At 54.0% G+C, this 20987-nt stretch overlaps 1 protein-coding gene across 2 annotated transcripts; it reads right to left on the bottom strand.

Annotated features, from left to right (window-relative positions):
• Positions 1-7347: 7347 nt before the first annotated feature.
• On the bottom strand, positions 7348-14202 carry TMEM74B (transmembrane protein 74B). 2 transcript variants are annotated; one of them, XM_044748244.2, is made up of 2 exons: positions 13910-14202; positions 7348-9895 (listed from the first exon to the last, which is right to left on the bottom strand). In XM_044748244.2, exon 2 carries the CDS (start codon positions 9852-9854, stop codon positions 9156-9158), a length of 699 nt encoding a protein of 232 aa, XP_044604179.1. In that variant the 5' UTR covers positions 9855-9895; positions 13910-14202; the 3' UTR covers positions 7348-9155. The 2 variants fall into 2 exon arrangements, with proteins under 2 accessions (XP_044604179.1, XP_044604180.1); XM_044748245.2 differs by lacking the exon at positions 13910-14202 and adding an exon at positions 13667-13898.
• Between the last annotated feature and the right edge of the window lie 6785 nt (positions 14203-20987).

The following is a 20987-nucleotide window of genomic DNA, read 5'->3' as shown; positions in this document are numbered from 1 at the left end:
CCAAAACAGTCATGTTGGTTCCTGAGTGACAAAAATGTGAGAATCCCCTTCCTTCTCACTTCCCTTTCTAAAGTCAGCCAGCCTGTGTGTTAAGAGGAAGGCGCTATACAGGTTCAGCACCCTGGTCAGCGCCCACCTTATGCGCGCCGGCCAGAGGCAGCCTTTTGGCCAGGATAGGCCAGTGCCTGCTGCTCCCGCTCAGGGTGGCCGAGCCCAGGGGACAGGCAGGCATCCCTAAGAGAAGGGAACCTGGACCTAGGTGTCCTGCCTCCAGGAAAGAGACACCTCTCCTCCTCTCCTTGAGATTAGAACTGCAGGAGCACAGTTTCATCCTTGGTTCACAGGAGATAAATTCACATGAGAAGCCTGTGAAGAGGAGAGGGACAGGCAGGGGCCCTGAGCCGTAGTGACCCTGAGCAGGGCCTGCCCCCTTTAGTTTTCCATACCTGTAAAATGGAGATAAAGGTGGGCCGACTGTCTCCAAGATTCTCCCCATCTGTGAGAGTCTGTTATTCTAAGTGGGTTCTACTCCCCGACCTGCCCTCCTCCTCCCCCACAGAGCTTCCCCATTCTCATTCACACCATGGGCCTCAAAGTGGCAGCCCACAGCCCAGATATGTCCACAAACATGCTCTGACGGGCCTGCATATTATTAAATTTGAGTCTTGATTCTGCTATTTGCCAGCTGTCTGACTTTGGGCAAGTCACTCAACCTGCCTGTGCCTCATCTTACTCATCTGTAAAATGGAAGTAACTCTCAAAGGTTGTTATGAGGTTTAAATGAGCTGGTAGATGTAAAAACTTAGAAGAGTGCCTGGCACAGAAAGAATACTATATTTCATTTAAAAAAAAATGATGATCTAATGTGTATAATGCATAACTGGTTCATTGACATGTACAAACATGAAATGTTTTCTTTTATCCAACTGTCTCAAATCCCCCTTTCTCATCTCAGCATTTGGGGCCCAACCAATAACTAACTGGTCACTTTGATTTTCAAACTCAGTCCAGTCCAGTTTAAAGCTTTCCAACTCACACCCAGTTCCAAGGGGTCTCTTCTGACATCTTTTGGACTGTTGCTTCTCCACTACGGTGGGGTGGGGAAGAGGAAGAGAGAAAATGAAGTGCCCCTTCACTGGCCGTGATGGTGGGGGTGTGGGGGGAGGTGTGCTGACTCTAATTCATACTGGATTTTGGTTTTAGTTTTTGGGGGGGTTGGATTCTGGGGTCTCCAGTAGACAACACGCATAATTTGGGGGATGATGAGAGCTTCATCCTGGACTCTGAGGGGAGTGAGGGTCTCTGTCTAGTCCACCAGAGGCTCACAGCCCATCTGCTCCTTGAGGTGGTGTGCTGGGCTGCATAGCCACTGTGCCACCCCATAGCTCCAGCCTCCTCTCACCTCCCTGTGTCGACACTTGGAGCCCTAGAACACTGAGGTCATTCACCTCCCTTCAAGGGCCTCAGCACACTGGGAGGGGATGCAGGGCTGCCCTTCTTTCTTCCTGATCCCCAATACGACTATCCCTTCAAGCGTTTGCTGTTCTCCTGGGCCTCCCACATCAGAAATTCTCCAGGTGAGAAACAGACCTGTCCTCCACATTCACAATCACCGCTGAGCCCCAGAAGATACATTTCAGGCCCTCTCAAGAATACTCTCCTTTCACCTGTTGGGTGCTAAACTTCCAAAACCTAGCACGGAATTGGTGCTCAAATCTTTGTTGAAAGAATGAATAAAGGATTTTGGATGGACAACACTCAAGTGGTCTACAGGCCTTGCAGTTCCGCAAGCCTCCAGCTGGAGGCAGAGGCTAGTCCACTTCTTGAGGGCGCCCCCATCTCTGAGTGACTTAGTAAGCCCTGGGCCAGCGGAGGGGCGGATGTCTGGCCCTAGCAGGTGGCATCTCACTGGATACTCCCTTGTCCTCAATTTTGGCCCGACAGAGTTCTCAGGCAGTGGGATAATCGCTTTCAGCATCCTTTTACCCACATGAAGGTCTAGATGTCCAGCTGCTCTTGAAAAGTTAGGCGTTCCGGCAGCCCTGAGCCCATCCACCATAGGGCAGCAGCCAGCCAGAGCTGGAGCTGAACCCTTTAATCCTGCCTCTGCTGCCCACAGCCACCTGCTTCATTCGTGACTGTCACCTGCTGAGCCCTACAGGCATTTGCACTTGGGCCCCGGCTTTCATCTTTGATGGGGAAAGATGGAGACTTTCAGAAGGAGAGTCAGATGGCTAGCAGATGAGTCAGCCATAGTGACAACTCACCTGTGGGTGCCTCACCCCCAGGAGTGGCTTCACTGAAAAGATATGTGAACACAGAGAGAGAAATCAAAAAGAAAAGGAGGATAGGGAAAGATTGGAGGAAGAGACAAACTGGGATAGGGAGAGACATGGCCTTTCCTGAATGCCCTTAACCCTAAGTCAGTATTGGTTCAGATGCTCTGCCACCTGGGAAGAGGTTGGCATGGCAGCTGCCTTCTTCCCCTGCCCTCCATGTTCCCCTGGGGCCAGTTTTCCTGTGGGAGATCCTTCCACTGACTAACCTTCTCCCAGGCCTAGGAGAGCAGCAGCTGCCACCTTGACCTTGGCAGCTCAGAGGCCAAGAAGGGACGGGTTGCTGAGATGGAGACCTGGAGTTTGAGGTCATCTTCCCTGGCTGCAGCTGGAAACCCACAGTCCCATGGACTAGCCTCCACAGTGCCAACGTCACCCCTACAATGCACCTGCCATGAGAAGATTCTTCCTGCCACACACATCTGCAAGCAATCATAATGGCTGACAGCGAGCTCTCATCACGTACCAGGCCCCCTGCTAAGTGCTGTACCAGTATGAACTCAGAGTCCTCATAACAACACCAAGAGTTAAGGACTGTGGTCGCTCCCATTCGATAGGTGATGAAATGCAAGGCCCCACGATGATGCCCCTGCCCTTCCGCATGCCTCATCTCAACATGCCAGCCCAGAACCTGCAGACCTCCCTCCCCCCCCGCCCCTCCCCAGTACACACAGGCTATTTATGCCTCTGAGCCTCTGCTCATGCTGTTCCTCTCTGCCTAGGCTGCCTTTCCTGCTCCCCTATCTCACCCCACAGCAGATACTGCCTCTCGTTTAAGACTCCTATTAGACATTATTCCTTCCAGGAAAGGCTTTTCTGACGCCAACTCAACCAGATGCCTCCTCTGCACCCCATCCCCCCTAAATACACACACAGCCTGCTGTGTACCATCCTGTTTCCCCAGATAGTCTGTGACCGACTCAAGGGCAGGGCCCGGGTGTCCCCGCAGAGCTTCACCCAGGGAAGAATGCACATTAGGTGTGAATGAACGAATGAACATGAACAGCTAACATTGCTGAGCGATGATGAAGTGCCAGGCGCTGTGCTAAGTGCTTTACAGGTGTCATCTCCTCTACTGCTCACCAGGCTTACAGGGAAGGTGTTCTTAGCACCCCCATTTCACAGATGAGGAAACAGAGGCTCAGGGGCATTAGGCATCCTCCAAGCATCCAGGCAGACAGACTCTGGAGCCAGTGCCCTTCTACTTCTATCTGATGGGTGACCCTCAGTGGACCCCCTGCATAAGGGGCTCTGCCCTCGGTCCCTCAGATCTGAGTAGGGAGAAAGCTCAGAAGCACTCGGCCATCTGGTAAGAGGAAGGCAGTAATTCTGCTGCCCTCTGCACCAGTCAGATATGGCGGGCATGCCCATCTGCTCAAGGACAACCTGACCCAGGAAGAGGACTGATCTGGGGAAGAGGGTCTTTGGGCCAAAGGCAAGAAGATACCGCAGGGCCAGGGTGCTACTGGCTTTAGCCAGGCTCTGGCCACTGGGCCATTGGGTCTCCTTCAAGGAGGGGGGTTGGAAGTCTGGGGAGCCTCTTGACCAAATCCTACCCAACTCCACTAGGCTCCATCCCTGGAGATAATCAACACCTGACTGGTAAGAGCTAACATACCTCCACTGACAAGGAGCTCCCTACCACTCCAACCTAGGCAAGATCTCAGCAAGCTTCTCCTTCCCTTAGCTGAAATGCACTTCTTCGGGGACATCAAGGGGAGTCCACTCTCTCTGGGAGAAACCAACAGTCTCAGCTGGAGGACATCTTGATGTTGTCAGTGCCACCAGCACCCCGCTTTCCTCCCAGACAGAACGCTTAGACAGAACGCCACCTCCTGTGGCTTCTTCATAATGCCTCCATTCCTGCCCCCTCCTCTTGCCTCTCCCAAGCTCCCCAGACACAGGGGCCCATGCTCTTCACTGTGGAAGCCCTCTGCTGCTGTTTCCTGATCCCCTCAGTGCCTGGGAAGGCAAGGTGGGAAGGTTTCCAATCTTACTCTGGAGGACCAGAGAGGTGGAGTGATTTGCCCAAAGACCCAGAGGGGAGGGGTGACCTGCAGGACCTGGCTCACCTGGTTCCCAGCCCAGGACCACACAGAGGGGGAGCAGAAAGGATACAGAGACACCAGCCTAACCTGGAGAGGGAAGCTTGACTGTTGCTGTGAGGTTAGCTTCCTGGGAACTGCAAGGCCCATGGCTTCTGGAGAAAGAGAAAAAGTTATCAATAATCAGGGGTTGCCCAGCTTGGAGCTGCTTCAAAAGAGTATGTGTCCTTGGCTTCTGAGCTAGGTCAGACAAGAGAAAGCCCTGTGTGTGTGTGTGTGTGTGTGTGCGAGTGTGTGTATGCATGCACAGGTGTGTGCTCCTGCATGTGAGCATGTGTGTGTACAGTCCTGCGCTGCAGAATGACGTTTTGGTCAATGGTGGACTGCATGCATGATGGTGGTCCCATAAGATTAGTACCATACAGCCCAGGTGTGTAGTAGGCTACCCCATCTAGGTTTGTGTAAGCGCACTCATGATGTTCACACAACGATGAAATCGCCTAATGACGCGTTCCTCAGAACGTACCCGCCGGTAAGCGATGCATGACTATACACATAGGTGTGTACGTGCAAGGAGGAGGACCTTTTAAAGAGAATCCCAGAGAAGGTACTGCTTACTCCCAAGGAAGGGAAGAATAGTGTTGGGATCTCAGGCAGCAGGCCTTTTTGGCAGGGAGCCTGATAGGATGCAGAGGTAAGCGGGCAGCTGTGCCTGTGGATACTGGGGTCCCAAAGCCAGGCCTGGGGGAGCGTCAGGCTGGTGTCTCTCACAGGCTCCTCAACTCCCAGCAAACGTCCCCCAAGACCAGCTGGACCCTCGCTGTCTCCTGACAAGGCTAGGGGAGTGGGTCGTCCTCCCTCCACCTCGCACACATAAAGCAGCGCCAAGGCCCTAAGAGAGGAATGCAGGTGGGCCCCCAAGCTCCAGCATCAGGGCCCAGTGACACAGTAAGCTTTCAGTACTTCCAGGCACGTGATCTACAGGATTGCTCTCACCCAAGGGGCTCCGGAGGGGGTGGCAGGGACCGTGGGTCTCCAGGCCCTGCACACGGCCCTGCCTCGCTGCAGCAGGTGGAGGAAACTTCTATGTGTCACTGTTCTAGCACCAGGAGTACAGCAGGAGCCAGTTAGACCCCAATGCCAGCCCGCATGGAGCTTGCAACCCAGTGGAGAATGTGGTGAGAGAGACAGACAGTAAATAAGTACAAGACACAGCCTGCTGGGTGGTGACGAGTGCTCGGAGGAAAATAAAGCAGGGAAGGAAGAGAGGGATGAGATTGGAGGGAGGGGAGCGCCCTTTAAATAGGTGGTCAGCAAAGGCCTCATGGAGAAGGTGATATTTGGCACTAAGGAGGTGAGGGAGTGGGCTTTGAAGATATGAAGTAGAAGCACCTTCCAGGCAGGAACAGCAAGTGCAAAGGCCCTGAGGCGGGAGTGTGCCCAGCAAGGTTGAGGAATGGCCAGGAGGCGAGTGTGGCTGGAGTGGAATGAGCAAAGAGGCAAGGCGGGGGGGAAAGGTCAGAGAGGCATAGGGCCTGACTGCCTTGGGTTTTATAGGCCACTGTGAGGGTCAGACTCAGGTTTGTGGGGACCTGAATTTTATGCAGTGTAAGGGGCCATCCTTAAAATAAGTCAAAATTACCAATAAAAATTTGACTCAGAGCCCGTGCAAGTGAGGTACCTGGATGGCAAATCTGCCTCTGGCTGTGGTGAGAATTTTGGCTTTTGCTGGGAGGGAGAGGGAGCCATAGGAGGGTTTGGAGCAGAGGAGTGACCTAACCCAATTAACCTTTTAACAGGATCATCTGGGGATGAACTTGAGTGGAGGGCAGGCAGGAGAGAAGTTAGGATGCCAGTGAGCAATTGGACCAGGTAATCATGGCTGAGGGGTGGGCAGTGGTCAGATTTCAAAGGCAGGATGAGATCTGCTGATGGGTAGAATGAGAGGTGTAGGTGTGAGAGAAGAAAGGCAGAAGGGTTGACCCTGAGGGTGGAGGACTTTTTTTTTTTTTTTTTTGGTGAGAAAGATTGGCCCTGAGCTAACATCTGTGCCAATCTTCCTCTATTTTGTAAGTGAGACGCTGCGGCGGTGTGGCTTGATGAGCAGTATGTAGGTCCACACCTGGGATCTGAACCCGCGACCCCCAGCCACTGAAGCGGAGCATACAAACTTAACCACGGTGCCACTGGGTAATCGAGTTATCCCAACTGAGAGGGGGAGGAGAGTGATCATTGTGACTGGACCCCAGACCACGCAGGTCTCTATCTTATCTCTATCTTATCTCTGATCGCCACCACCTCCCTGAGGCCGAGCATTCATTCATCCTACTTCACAGATAAAGAAATTGATACAGAGAGGTCGAGTAACTTACCCAAGGTCACACAGCCAGTAAATGGCAGAGCCTGGATTCAAACCCAGGTCTTACCAACTCCAAAATCAATACCTGTTCTGATACACCAGAAAAAGCAAGGTTTGGGGACCCCAGTAGGATGCTGGGTGGGAGAAGCAGTTCCTGGAGGTGAGGCACGTTCCAGTGACCACAGAGTCCCCGGGACCACCCCACACCTACCCCCAAAAAACCTGCAAAGACAGTTCTCAGCATCCTACTCCACACCCGACTCCTTCCTAACTCCGTTTCCGATCCACCGGCTGGGAGATGTCAGCTGCGATCTTGGGGAAATGTTTTCGCATCTCTCCAGTTCTCTTAATTCACTGACGAGGTAATGACTGCCTCCAGCCATTACACACATTTTCTCAGGGAGCTTCTGCATTAGGATGCAAAGCAGGCTTCTCTGGCTTGGAGAAAACCTGAGATTCCTGGGATTTAATCTTCTAACAGATTTAGCCCCTAAATACAGTTCATTGCCTTTAGACGGATATGAATTGATGGTCCCAGATGCATCCACTCAACAGGTCTGGTCTCCAGACAGATCCCCCATTGTCACAGTAATCCATATGGCTTGGACTGATATTTTTATTATCATCATTACGGATTGGAAAGGCCTTAGCCCATCATTTGGGATGTTTAGTTCTATTGTAGTTTACCTGGAATAGCTCATGCCACTTTCTGCATCCTCTCCTCGCCTGGAGCTCGGGAGAGACTGACACATCAGCGGAAGCCCTGGGACTTGTGAATCTTTCTCCATCTCGAGGCTTTGTTCTTCTCAAACCACACCCCTTCAACACCAGGAACAGAACCTGGCAGGCCGAGCTGAATAGCCCTTGTCCCCAGCCCTCTGCTCCTGGCAAAACCTGCCAGCAGGAGCAGATATTTGATCTGCCAGGGAAGCTGTGATGTTCCACTGCCCAGATGTTCAACTCCCGGGATTGAAGGCTCGGGTTACAGCTACTCAGAGCTGCTCCGGCCTCCAGCCCCCATGCTCACCCCACCTCCCACCCCAAGAGACAGTTAAGATCCTTGCCCACATGGCCAGCGGAGACAGAGTAAGTAGGCCCTGCACGCGGCCTGGGGGCTCACTGAAACGACCCCTTCAGAGTCTTCACGCCAGTGGCCTAGAGGGCATGTACTCTCCAAGCCCTCTAGGACATTCAGACTGGACGACGCCTCCCCCAGTTCTCAAACACCTGCCTCCCTGCCTCTCAGGGCCCACTTGCTTTCCTTGCCAGTAGTTTAAAAAAGAGTCTGGAGAGATCCGGGAAACATTCCATAGGAGAAACAGAATGAATGGTCATCAGTGTGGCTGGCGTTTCCAAGCCACCAGAATGTGCCTGATTTCTCCCCAAATAAACTGGGGCTGCACTTTACTGCTAAGGGGGAGGTTACAAATTCAGCATTACAAAAACTTTTTTTCCTGCTACCACAATAAGGTCAGGCCCAAGAGACATGCTATTGAGGAAGGGGAGGTGAAGAAGGCCCCATCGTGTCCAAATACAGCAGAGCCTTCACCCCTCCTGGTATAAAAGACCCCTCTTGTCCAGGGAGTTGTGAGCACTGTGCACTTGACTTTGTAAAATGTGTGCTAAGATCTAGTCACTGTGGGTAATGTGATCCCAAGACCAGAACTAGACTGGAGCAGACTCTGGATTTAATCCAGCCTAGCCAGGGGACCCAGGGGCTCCCTAGCAGGACCATGTGAGCTGCTGGCTGTCTGACACTGGCGGCCACCAAGGCCAGGCCAGAAAGTGGCATGGAGAATGGTCAGCCTGCTGGAGCCCCTCGTCCTCTGAAGGAGGGGCTGGAGCAGATCCTGGCTCCAATTCCCAGGGCGAACTGGAGGGGCCCCAGGGATCATCCAGGCCAACCCCCTCCCTTCACAGTCACAGAGATGAGGCCTGGAGAGGGGAGGGTCACCCAGGGCTGACTTCTCTCCTCATAGTGAAGTCACCTCCCACCTTAGATGGTCAGGGCTGAAAGCGGTCCCTCCAAGGTCGCGCAACACCCACACTCTGCTGATGAGGACAGCAGAGATCCCGGAATTCCCCAAGGCATGAGGACCAGGATGGGCAGCCTTTCAAACAGCTCTCAATCCTCGGAAATGCCAAGAAACCTCATCCTCCAAGGACAGCAGTTTCCAAACTTTTGTATTTTTAGCAGCAGAAGCCATCCTTTCAAACAAAACCTTATGCAAAACCTCAGGCTATAAAACAGGTCAGGGGGCCGCTCTCCCAAGTGGAGCCTGGGCCAGGCCCCGGGCTCCCCTCCAGCACCCAAGACTCCTTCCACAGGGCCCTCTGTGGAGCTCAGTCTGAAACCCCAGGCCTTCGGGGCCTTGTAGCCCTGGAGCTAAAGCAGCCAGATAGGGTGGCTCTTACTTAAGACCCCTGGAGGCTGTGGCTGGTCTCTGAGACCTGGACAACTTCGTTCTCCACCAGGGCCTGGCCCCCGTCCCCATTGAGCTGTCTCATGCGCAGGTTAATGGAGCCGTAGGTCTTCCTGGAGCCCCTGCCGGGGACGAAGGTGGGCCGGCGGTACAGCTCGCCCTTGCACAGGGAGACCATCAGCAGCACTGACAAGAGCATGCCGCCCACCGTGAGCAGCCCCAGGCCCGCGATGATGCACTTGTCCAGGTGGGAGCCCAGGCGGGCGTAGTACATCTCCAGTCGTTCCATCTCCCGCGCTGTCACTGTGTCCGGGTTGACGCGGGCCTCGCGGGGGATGGCGTATGCTGTCACCACCAGGAGGATCCCACTCACCAGGAAAACCAAAGCGGAAACGAAGCCGTAATCCACTGGGCGGCTCACGGGCTCCACGCCCGGCCCCTCTTCTGAACGCAGGGACACATCGTCCCGCTGGGATCGGGGCTGTGCAGGGACAGCCCCAGGGGGGCTGGGGGAGCTGCTGAGTCTGGCATCCCCAGGGTTCTGGAAATGGGTCTCATGCTCCTCTGAGGAGAAGCAGGCATTCTCGACACCCTCCCTGGGTGGGGCCACCGGGCCCAGAGGAGCTGGTCTCCTTGGGAACTTGGGGCCATTGCTCAGTGTCTTCAGTTCCAGACCAGGGGGAGATGCCATTGGGAAGGAGGGCCCCAGCTCATCCCTTGGCCCCTTGGCAGCTAGAAGAGAAAATAGAAAGTCAGTTGAATTTAGCAAACCTCTACCAAGAGCCGCTGGTGCCAGGATCACACTCGGCCCCCAGTGATCAGGTGAGTCAGGCACAATTCCACCTTGGGGAGCCCGCGGACAGAAGGGGCAGCGAGGAATAAGATAACGACCGAGCAGTGCGGTCCAAACCTGCTAGGATCCCTCTTACCACTGGCTGGCATGTGGCACTGGGCCATTCCCTTAGCCTCTCTGGGCCTCAGTTTCCCCATCTATAAAATGACACTAATACTACTATTCCCTACGTAATGGGGCTGATGTAGGGACTGAGATAGTCCACATAAAGTACTCAGAACAGTAAGTGCTCAGGAAATACCAGCGATGAGCTATTATGGTAGAGGGAATTCAGATACAGCAGATATCAGGTTCAAACCCCAGCTTCACCACTTGAACTTGGGCACACGATGGGACTCTCCAGACCCAGTTTTCGCATCTGTTAAATGGAAATAAGCAAAACACCTCCCCCACAGGTTGAGGGGAGGATTTCATAATATAATGCACATAAGGCCCCAGCCACCTCAATTAATGGACACTGCTGTGATGAGGTGAGGATGACTGGGGCAGGGGAGGGGGCAGAAATGAGGAAGGTGGCGTAGGAACAAAGAGGAGAAAGTCAGGGAAGCTTCTAGGCATTGGTGGCACTTGAGCCAGACCTCAGAGGATGAGCAGGAAATCCCCCAGCAGTGGGAGGGGATGAAGGCATTCTGGAGAAGGACTGGGGGGCCTCCGAGGTCAGCTGGGACCAGCTCTCAAAGGCCTCTGACAGCCAGGCCCAGGAGCCAGGGAGGCGAGGTGCTGTGGCAGGGAGCGCTGACACCTGCCTAGGTTTCAGACAGCTCTCTCCGGCTGCTGCGTGGAGGACTGACGGGACAGGAAGGAGCAGAGTGGAGGGCAGGGGTCCAGGGAGGAAGCCAGCGTGGTCGGGGGGGGCACCGTGGTGGCTGACAGGGCAGAGCAGAAGGAGCATACTTGAGAGCCATGACTGAGGTCAAAGCCAAATGCCTGTTTGTAAGCAGAAGTTGGGGGGGGGGGCGGGGTGTGCTGGATGAGACCATGGGAAGGGAGCCAGGTGGGGGGGGGCACTCTGCTCAAAGAGGAGATACCCCACCCAAGTACCTCACACACACCTGTAGAGACAGACAGACAGCACATGTGCATTCCTGCCAAAGGATACCTGCTTACAGCCCAGAGGCTGTATTTGGCTCATAAAAGTTTTGCTTGCTTTTCATTTCTGGCCTGTTCATTTGTTTTTGTTGTTTCAGTTGCCAATATATAAAAAGCAAAAGATTTTACATTTTAAACTTTGGATTCCTGGCTTCTCTTGCAAAATGGAAGGATCTGACCCCCCTAGGCCCCATTCCTCCCAACGACGCTCCACGGGAGTTGGTGATAGAGGCCGCCCTTCAGTAGGTCCAGGGCTGTCCCCCACAGGTCCCCCTCCGTCCCTTCTCCACCTACTCGGAGAATTCCTGAGCCACAGCAGAACTGCGGCAGTCCCTGTACACACCGATGTCCTGGGGCTGCCACACCCGGGGCCCCAGGCACACAGACCCAAGTCCCCACACTGGACAGAGACCCCCAGGTGCAGAGTGGCTCACGTGCTCCAGTGTGTCTACACATACACATGATTCTAGAGGTTTCTCTGCACTCCTATGCCTGAGTTTATTCTCCAGTGCTCTGTGGTACTGTGTGTGTGTGAGAGAGAGAGACAGACAGAGAGAGAGGGAGAGAATATGAGCAAATGAATGAAGTGAAAATGAATGAATGAATGAATGAAACTCAAAGAGCCTCAGTGCAGGCAGGCACGTTTTTCCCTTTTTCTGATCTTCCTTCCAACACGGACCTGCCTCAGACACCTCCTCTTAGCACACAGGGCCTTTCATCTGAGTACAAAGCCTGTTTCCACTTACAACCCATTTCTATCACCACCTCCCTCTTTCCTGAGTTCCAATTTAATAAATGTTTACTGAGCACCCACACCCCCTGTTGGGCCCTATAGCAGGCACTTCACTCAGGAGTATCTTGTGTAGCCCTCACCAGCCCCTCGAGCAGGAATTACTATCTTAGTTTTACAAAGCGTGGCCAAGATCCCATGGCATGCATGTGGGGGCTAGGAGCTGAATGCAGGGTCCCTAAGAATTGTTATCACCTACAAACCCCACCCTGTACCAGTGCCATCACTCCTCCCTCCCTGGCTGGCTCTTCCAGCCCTGGCTCAGTGACTCTCTATCCCACTGTTGAACAGCAGTGGGGAGCTGCTTGAGGGCAGGGATATGTCTGGATTCTGACTGGGTCCCCAGCCGCCTGCACAGGGCTTGGAACACAGCCAGCCCTCAAGAAGAGCCGGGCAACCACCCAGGCAGGCAATCTCCCTTCCCCTTCCCCCACCCCCCACACCCCACGTGGGGCCAGGCTGCACCCAAACTGCTCTCACTTTCCAGTAAACCGAGAGGAGAGGGGTGTTGTTTGGCTTTTTCTCTCTTCACACCACAAGCATTTTCCTGAGTGGCCAGCCACAAACAGGGACTGGCAGTGACCACTCTTGCCCAGTGGGGGTCCCGATGTGTTGTGTCCATGTACCCCCCTCCCTCGGTCTTCAGCACTCTCCACAGAGCTCAGCTCCTGGAGTGGTCCAGGAAGGAATCCCCTTCCCAGACGGGCACACTGATGCCTCCACATCCCAGAGGAAACCCAGGGCGCCCGAATTCTGGAAGCAGGGCTCTCCTGCACCCAGCAGGAGCCCAAAACTTTTTCTTAGAATGTCAGAGTTAGGAAGAGGGCGAGGAAAAAAGGAGGCTCCCTCTCACCCAGAGTTGCGACGTCCCTCACACACAGGCTCAAGAGAACCCACCAGTTACACAAGGGCATGTCCAGTCAATTACCCAAAACAGAAGCAGAGACAGACAAACTGACAAAGATGCCGGTGTCCACTGCTCGCAGCCGCAACTGTGCCAGTTACACTCCGGTTTCATCTGCGGTCCAACAGGACCTGAAGGGCACATCCCAGTTCCACACTCACACCCCCAGGGGCCTTGTCCACATGCAGCACCCACAGACATGGGAAGCCACACAGTGAGACCCACAGGTCCACAGACCACACTGGTACCCACACCCCGGGAAGGGGTAGAGCTGGTCACACACAGACATACACACACACACACACACCACACACACACAGTTAACTGGGGGTACCAGGACTGCTAAGATCTAAGCCAGACCCACCAAGGCCCGCCTGGGCCCAGCACCCCACCCTCCGGCGCGCACTAACACGCGGGGAGACAGACGCACAGCGGGCGTGGGTGAAGCTTCACAAAACCCAATCGACAGACACACGCACGAGTTGTACACAAAGCCTCGGGGCGCGCACATACGCACACGCAGGTCCACGCTGTCATACCCAAAGTTCCGCGCAGAAAGCCTCGGCACCCCGGCGGCCCGCTGCACCCCGCGCCCTCCTGCCCGCAGCTCAGACCCCTTGCTCCTGTCCTTGACCACAAACGCAGCCGGGCCGGGCCAGGCCGGACCGGGGCGGGCGGCGCCGGTAGCAGGGCGGCCAGGCGGCCCAGGGAGGCCGGGCTCCGCGCGGACCGGCGTGCGCCCGGGGCCCCTGGCCGCGTGTCCTTCGGCCGGGCCGCGAGGTCAGGCTGGCTCTCCTTCGCCGCCCCTCCCCGCCTTGGGCCCGCCGCCTCCCGCCGCCCCCAGCAGTTGCCTCTCCGCGTGCGTACCTGTGCCGGGCCTCCCTCCCTGCCTCCCCGCGCGGGAGGCGAGGGCGCCGGGCGGCCGGCGGGCCAGGGCGAGGGCGCGTCCTACCCGGCGCCCACCCGCCTCCCTGCAGCCGGCGTCCGCCGGCCGGTGTCTCCGCTGCGGCGCAGCCCGGGAGGGCGCGGGCCCGGCCGCCACCGCCTCGCCCTCGCCGGCTCCCGCCCCCTTCCCGGCCCGGCCCGGAGCCGCTGCCGAGGCGCACGTACCTGCTCGCGCCGCGCGGGGCTGTACGGCGGCGGCCGCGGCCGCCGGGGGCTCCGGGGAGGGAGGGACAGGGGAAGGGGCGGGAGCCGGGGATCGCCGAGCGCAGCGGATCGAGCTCCGCCCGCGGCCGGCGAGGGAGCCCGGAGAGTTAGCGCGGGGAGGGAGGGGGAGGCGGGTAAGAGACTGGGGTAAGGGTTGGGGGACGCAGCCCCATCCTCCTCCCCCTCCCCCTAGGGCATATCTGTTTCGCCCGCGCCTGGGTTTGGGGAACTGGAGCCTTGAGCCCGCCGAGCCAGGGCGCAGGGGCGGGGCGCGGGGGTGGGTGCCTAAGGAGACCCCTCCCCCCGCCGCCTGCCTCTCCCGGACGCTGGGGAGCCCCTGCTGCGCCAAGCCCAGACGCCTCCTCCGCACCCTCCCCCCGCCCCCCACACCCAGCCCCGAGGTGGGACCCAGGGTCCTCTCCGAGGTCCTCAGATCGGGGTGGTCTTCTCGGGCGCGTGCGGCTCCGTGACTCAAGGGCGCCACCTGAAGGCTGAAAGGAAGCCTCTGACGGGCCCCCTCCAACCCCGCCTTTTTCCCTGCTTTTCTTTCTCTGTGGGACAGTGGCTGCAGAGCCCGAGAGGGGTGTTCTCTTGGGGCATTGCCAATGGCCACACACACTCTCGCCCTCCAAGGCCCAGCTGCAGTGCCTCCTCCCCTGGGAAGCCTACCTGGCTCCCCCCGACACTCGCTCCTCCCAGGAGCCCCTCCAGCTGGGCCCTCCCTTTGCCTGCATTGCTGTCCTTATGTCCGGGAGTTGTGCCTTTCTGTAAGCGCCAGCCTGCTTCGTGAGACCGGCAGCTCCTGGAGGACAGGCCCGGCGCGGAGGGTGTGGGTGAACAGGTGGCAAGCAGGAGTGACTTGCACTGTTTCTTTCCCTTGCAGGGCCCAGATTAAGGTGAGCCAAGGAGGGTGCGGAGAGCGCAAAGTTAAGGAGATGCTCCTTTTTGGGGGCCCAAGCCAAACCCAGAGAGGAGTTTGGTCTGGAGACTGGGGGATTTCCGGGAAGACTCTGTGGCCAGCTCACTCATGTGGCCTCAGATAAGCCCTCACCTCTCTGAGCCTCCGTGTTGGCCTTTGCTGATGGGATCATGAAAATGCAGGCTTGGGCTTTGAGAGGGCCAGCAGAGTCAGCCATCTGGAAGGACAGCAGATGAGGATACCTTGTCCTGGCTCCTCAGCCACGCCGTGGGAGAGCCTGCCCCGCCGTGGGAAAGCCTGCCCCACCCTGCTCCTAAGTCCTGTGCAGCCCTCCACACCAGGAGAGAGGAGGCCACCCGGGAGCCAGGTGCCTGGGCCTTTGAGGCGGGTGTGGCAGACCCGGATGGGACCTCCAGGACAGGAAGGCTTCAGTCTCTTCCTGCCTTCAGAGGCCTGCATCTTGTTAGGGACTTCGAGGGGAAGCTGGCTGTGGCACCAGACTCCAGCTCCACCACTCACGGCTGTGTGGCCTTGTGCCAAAGGCTCCCCTCTCCAAGCTCAGTTCCTCATCTGTGAGACAGACTTCGGAGGGTGACGGGGATCTGCTGAGATGCTCCTTGTGAAGCGCTCACGGTTCCCTCCCTCAGTCATGCACGGCCCCGCCTCAGAGCCTTTGCCTTTGCTGTTCCTTCTGCCTGGCACACTCTTCCTGATATCCCAGAGCTCCCTGTCTTACTTCCTTCAAGTCTTTGCTCAAATGTCACCTTCTCAGAGACACCTTCCCAGACCACGCTTTTCAACCATCAGGGCCCCAGCATCCTTGACTCCTTCACTCTGAATTTTTCTGCATAGCATTGATCAACCCCTGACAGCAACTTCCTTCTTTGTTTATTGTCCCTACCTTCCCACTAAAAAATAAGTGCTGAGAGGCAGAAGCTTTGCCTGTTTCCCTCCCTGCTGTATCCCCATAGACCAGAAAAGGGGCTGACACACAGGAGGCCCTTGATAAATATTTGTTGAATAAAGAATGAAGAAAATAAGCAAATCTTTATCGAGCACCTTTATGTACTGGTTTACTGAGTAGACCACATCCCTACCCTCAAGATGTTCATATTCTGGCAGGAGAAAAAGAGAAATAAACGTAACTCTCCTACTGTAGTAAGAGCTACAAAGCCAAGGTATACAGTGCTGTGCGAGCTTGAAGCAAGGTGCTGACCCTGTCTGGGAGATGGGATGGCCCCCTGCAGAAGCTGGGATGGAGCTGAGATACGAAGGATGGACAGGAGGCAGCCAGGTAAAGAGAGCAAGGAGAGAAGCCCAGCAGAGGAACCGGTGCGGGCAGAGGCTGCGGGAGAGAAGGGAGTATGGTGCTGTGAGTTTTGATGGATGGAGACCAGGGTGGTTGCCATGGAGGGACGTGGGAGGAGATGAGGCTGGACCGTCAGCAAGCCAGGCCACTGCAGAGCCTTGCAGGCCACGGAGTTTGTACCTTATCCCCAGAGCAATGGGGAGCCACTGATCACTGTAAGTAAGGGGTCAACAAAGCCTTTTCCTCTTTTGCCTGAGAATTTGACCTTTGGTTAACTGTCTAGCCCTGTTTCCTTGGAAACAGATAAACAGATGTCCACTGTGTTACTAGGCAACATTGCTATGATAAAAATGACCCCTGAGGAGGAGGATAGAATGATCCATGTGGTTATGGATTAGAATCGGAGATATCAGTATGAACTCATGTTACCTTCATATCGATGCAGGTGATTAAATATAGAAATAGGTAGAGATGCATGTCTACACACAGGTTAGTATGCACACATACATTCCCTTTCTCTGTCAGCTGAGAGGCCCTAGAAGCAATGATACAGTATAGCAACGAGCACACCCAGCGCCCAGATCTTGGTTTCTAATACCATTCTCCAATAAAAGGAACCAGGGAGAAATGGCTGATGCTAGGACTGGAGCAGGAAATATACAGGATAAGCCCGGAGCATCTTATACTGCCAGGAACAAACAAAACACAACACACACAATGATGGGGGCATGTCAGAGGACGTGGGGGCCAACTGAAAGAGCTCCCAATGGCCAAAGCTGGAAAAATTTAATCAATAAAATAAATAAAGTAATATTGGATTGTAACCTAAAGTATGATAAATGAAAAAAAAAATGGGGAGAAATGATGACTCTCCCATGCAGAATTCCAAATATGTAGATACCCCATCCTCAAGGAGTGGAAGCATAACTCCCCGATTCTTAACTGTGGGCTGAGCACAGCAACTTTCAGAGAGACCGTATGAAAGGCGGGAAAGAGTAACTTTACATGGAGAAACTTGATTACCTCAGCCAGATGATCAAGGTCAACATCAATGGTCAAACTATGTTCATAGTGTGGACCCTTGGTACAATGGCATGAGAGGGGCACTTTACCTCTTTGGTCTTCCTCCCAAAACCCATGACCCCAGTCTAACCATGAGATAAACATCAGACAGATCCCAACTGTGGGACATTCTATAACATCCCTGACAATACGCCTCAAAGCTGTGAAGGTCATCAAAAACAAGGAAAGTGTGAGACACTGTTACAGCCAAGAGGAGCCCAAAGAGACATACGACTAAATGTAGTCTTGTATCCTCGGAACAGAAAAGGAACATGAGGTAAACACTAAGGAAATCTGAATAACATACGGACTTTAGCTAATAATAATGTATCATATTGGTTCGTCAATTGTAACAAACGTACCGCACTAACGTAAGATGTTGATAATAGGGCAAGCGGGGTGTGAAGACTACAGAAACTCTCTGTACCGTCTTCCCAATTTTTCTGTAAATCTAAAACTGCTCTAAAACGTAAAGTTATTAAAGAAAAAAAAAAGACTCCTGATTGGTAAATTGCATCTGGGCTGGGAGGAACTAAAAATACCTGGTGGGAAATCATACTTTGGGCTGCCCAGGCACTCGTGTAACTGGACAGGTCCAAAGACATCGGCTCCCGTGGGACGTGAAGCTTGTAAACCAGTAAGGGGAGCGCCTGGTGCCAGCATCAAGGGCCACGCCAGCAAGCTGAGGTTCCCGTCGTGTATCCTTCAGCGGAGGTCAATACCAAGTGTGGCTGATGATCATCCATTGAGTCTGAATTTGTAGTTGAACCCAGGAAGACCCCTTGTGGATGTTGCAGTGGGTGATAAGCAGGAGAGGGACGTGATCAGATTTGCATTTTGAGAAATTCTCCTTCTGGCTGCTCCCAGGTACATAGGGACAAGAGAGAAAACAGAGACCTCCCTCTGGGAGGTTATTGTGGTCACGTTGGCATAAGACAAGTCTTCAATCCATTCCCTGCAGTTATGAGGCTGTGAGACGTGTGGGTCTATCAGAGAGAGAACAGGGACCTCTTGTAAAACATTAGAACATCACTTAATTCAGAATTTTCCAAAGGGTAGTGGTACATAACATGATTTTAGCTGTTATACAGATAAATGTGTTTGGGTTATCTGGTGCTGCATAAGAAACCACCCCCAAACTTAGCAGCTTAAAAGAAAATCATCATTGATTTGCTCAGTTTTGTGGTTTGGGCTGGGCTTGGTGGGGACAGCTCAGTTCTGCTCTGCGTGGTGTCAGCTGGAGTGGTACAAGCAGCTGCGAGCTGGCTGGAAAAGCTCAGCCTGGGCTGTGTATCCGAGGACTCGGTTCTCACCGCCAGTGTCAGCCGGGTTTTTCTGTTCTCACCACACGATCTGTCCAGGGGGCGAGCTTGGGCTTCCTCCCACAATGGTGGTCTTGAGGTAGTCAGAGTTTTCCTATGGCGCTCAACTTCCCAAGGGTACAAAGGAAGAAGCTATTGGAGCTTCTCGAAGCTGTGGGTTGGCACAGGCACCGTGTAACTTCTGCTGCATTCTGTTGCTTTAGTGCAGGTCACAGGCCAGCCCAGACTCAAGGGGAGGGGTCCACAGAAGGGTGTCAATGCCGAGAGGCAGGGGTCACGGGGTCAGTAACAGTCTCCCACCGACTACACTACATCTGGACCTGTGCACACGCACCCATGTGTATATGTGTGTTCATTTTAGCGCCCAGGTATTTAGTTTAATATATTTTAGAACAATATATAACTAGCTCATGAAACCAGAGATATCATGGAAAATAATGCTTGGAGTGAGGGAGAAAAAAATATGAATCTATATAAACTTGGGGCAACATAATCTGCTGGTTTCCTCTAATATCACTCTCCCTTTCCCCCACTGGGATAGAATCCTTGATCAGTAGCTGGCACAGCGCACAGCCGTGATGGCCTAGTGGTTAAAGTTTGGCACTCACGGCTTCGGCAGCCCAGGTTCTGTTCCCAGGCGTGGAACCACACCACTCATCTGTCAGTGGCCATGCCGTGGTGGCAGCTCACGTAGAAGAACTACAAGGACCTACACCTAGAATATACAACTAGGTACTGGGGCTTTGGGGAGGGAAAAAAAAAGAGAGGAAGATTGGCAACAGATGTTAGCTCAGGGTGAGTCTTTCCCAGGGGGGAAAAACTGAGAGGAAAAAGAAAGCACTTAAAAAAAAAAAAAAAAAAAGCTGGCACAGTGCACTCAGAATAAGAATTCCATTTCTCAGACTACCTTGCAGTTATGTGTGACCAAGTGGATAGTAAGCCCTTAGAATATCAGAGAAGGTGGTATGGGCAAAATGTATTAACTGTTCTTAAAGGAATGGGCTACGCTCTCCTTCTCTCCTTTTTGTCCTTCCTGCTGCCAGGATGCAGACCTGATGCCTGGAGCTTGAGCAACTATCTTGGACCATGAGGTAGAAATAAGTTAGTATGGGAGACAACAAAATTGAAGGACTCTCGATCCCAGATGACCAAGGAAACACCAGCCTGGGATAGTTTCCCGTACTTTTATTTGTAAGAGAAATAGACTCCTGTCTTGTATAAGATACTATTATTTGGGATATTCTATCACTCAGAAGAGCTATTCCTATCTAATATGGTCATTTTAAAGACAAATACAAGTAAATCAAAGTAGAGGTGGTAGGTGAAAATTGAGCAAGAGATATGTGAGTGGCTGAAGTTTGGAAAATACAGATCCAACCCAACCCACTGTGTCCCAGGTGAAAAACCTCTGAAAACAGCCTGCAGGGTGTCCAGGAGGGTGACATGAAAGAATAACCTGGTAAGATTGAGGTTTCACGAGGTGAAGGAGCGGGGAGAAAGGAAAAGTGTTCCTGGAAGAGGGAACAACACTTAACAGGCTGAGAGACAAAGTAATAGTAATGAATTAGTTGTGTGTTTATTTTATTCGACAAACACTTAGCCCAGCCCTCCCCATATGCCAGGCCTTGTTCTAAGTGCTTTACAAGCATTAACTCACTTATTCATCTTAACCACCTTATCACATAGGTGCTACCATTATCCCCATTTTAAGGTGAGGAAATGGAGACACAGAGTGGTTAATAACTTGCCCAAGGTCACAGAGCAGGTATGCCACAGATCTGGTATTCAAATGCAGACCCTAGCTCAGTGCTCGTAACCCACTACTCTGGGTTCCATCATAATTTTCAGAGCATATGCAGAATTCCTGAGTTGTTAATGTGAGCCCCATTTTTACCTTTGGGAAAATTGAGTGCCAGAGAAAAGAGATGGTCCTATGGCCACACTGAGGGTCAGTAGAAGTGCAACCAGGACGGAAGGCCTCTGACTTCCAGATGGACTTTGGGACCTCAGACAGACCCACAGTCCTGGGGCTGCAGCCACGTGCCTGCTCTCCCAGCCCCATTCAGTCTCATCTGTCTCTGAGCGTCTTGCTCAGTTCTGGTGTTTGGGTCTCCTCCTCGCTTTACATCTGCCCTCTGGCACCCGCCTGCCTCATCTGGTCTTCCTGGAGCTGTGATGCTGTCATGGAGCCGCTCTGATACCCCGGTAATGGGACATAGTTCAGGGATTGGAGGAAATGAATTGGTGGCCACTCTCCAGGCCCTGGAGGGAGTGTCCACACACATGCCCACGCACACGCGCATCCTCAGCCAGCCCGCTGGCACTCCCCTCCTCTCCACTGGCCTGTCTGAAGCTCCCAGCCTTGGGGAATGAAAAACCTGGGTGCTGAGACCTCTCCCTGCCTGAAAAGAGGTAGGAGGGGAGTTG

Source organism: Equus asinus, chromosome 15, assembly GCF_041296235.1.
Source record: "Equus asinus isolate D_3611 breed Donkey chromosome 15, EquAss-T2T_v2, whole genome shotgun sequence".
In the NCBI taxonomy this organism is placed as follows: Eukaryota; Metazoa; Chordata; class Mammalia; order Perissodactyla; family Equidae; genus Equus; species Equus asinus.
Note: the sequence above shows the minus strand (reverse complement) of the source record. Positions and strands in the feature narration are given on the sequence as shown.

What these genes read in the sequence shown, in the direction of transcription:
- TMEM74B (XM_044748244.2), bottom strand. Translation starts at nt 9,854, where the DNA reads ATGGCATCTCCCCCTGGTCTGGAACTGAAGACACTGAGCAATGGCCCC.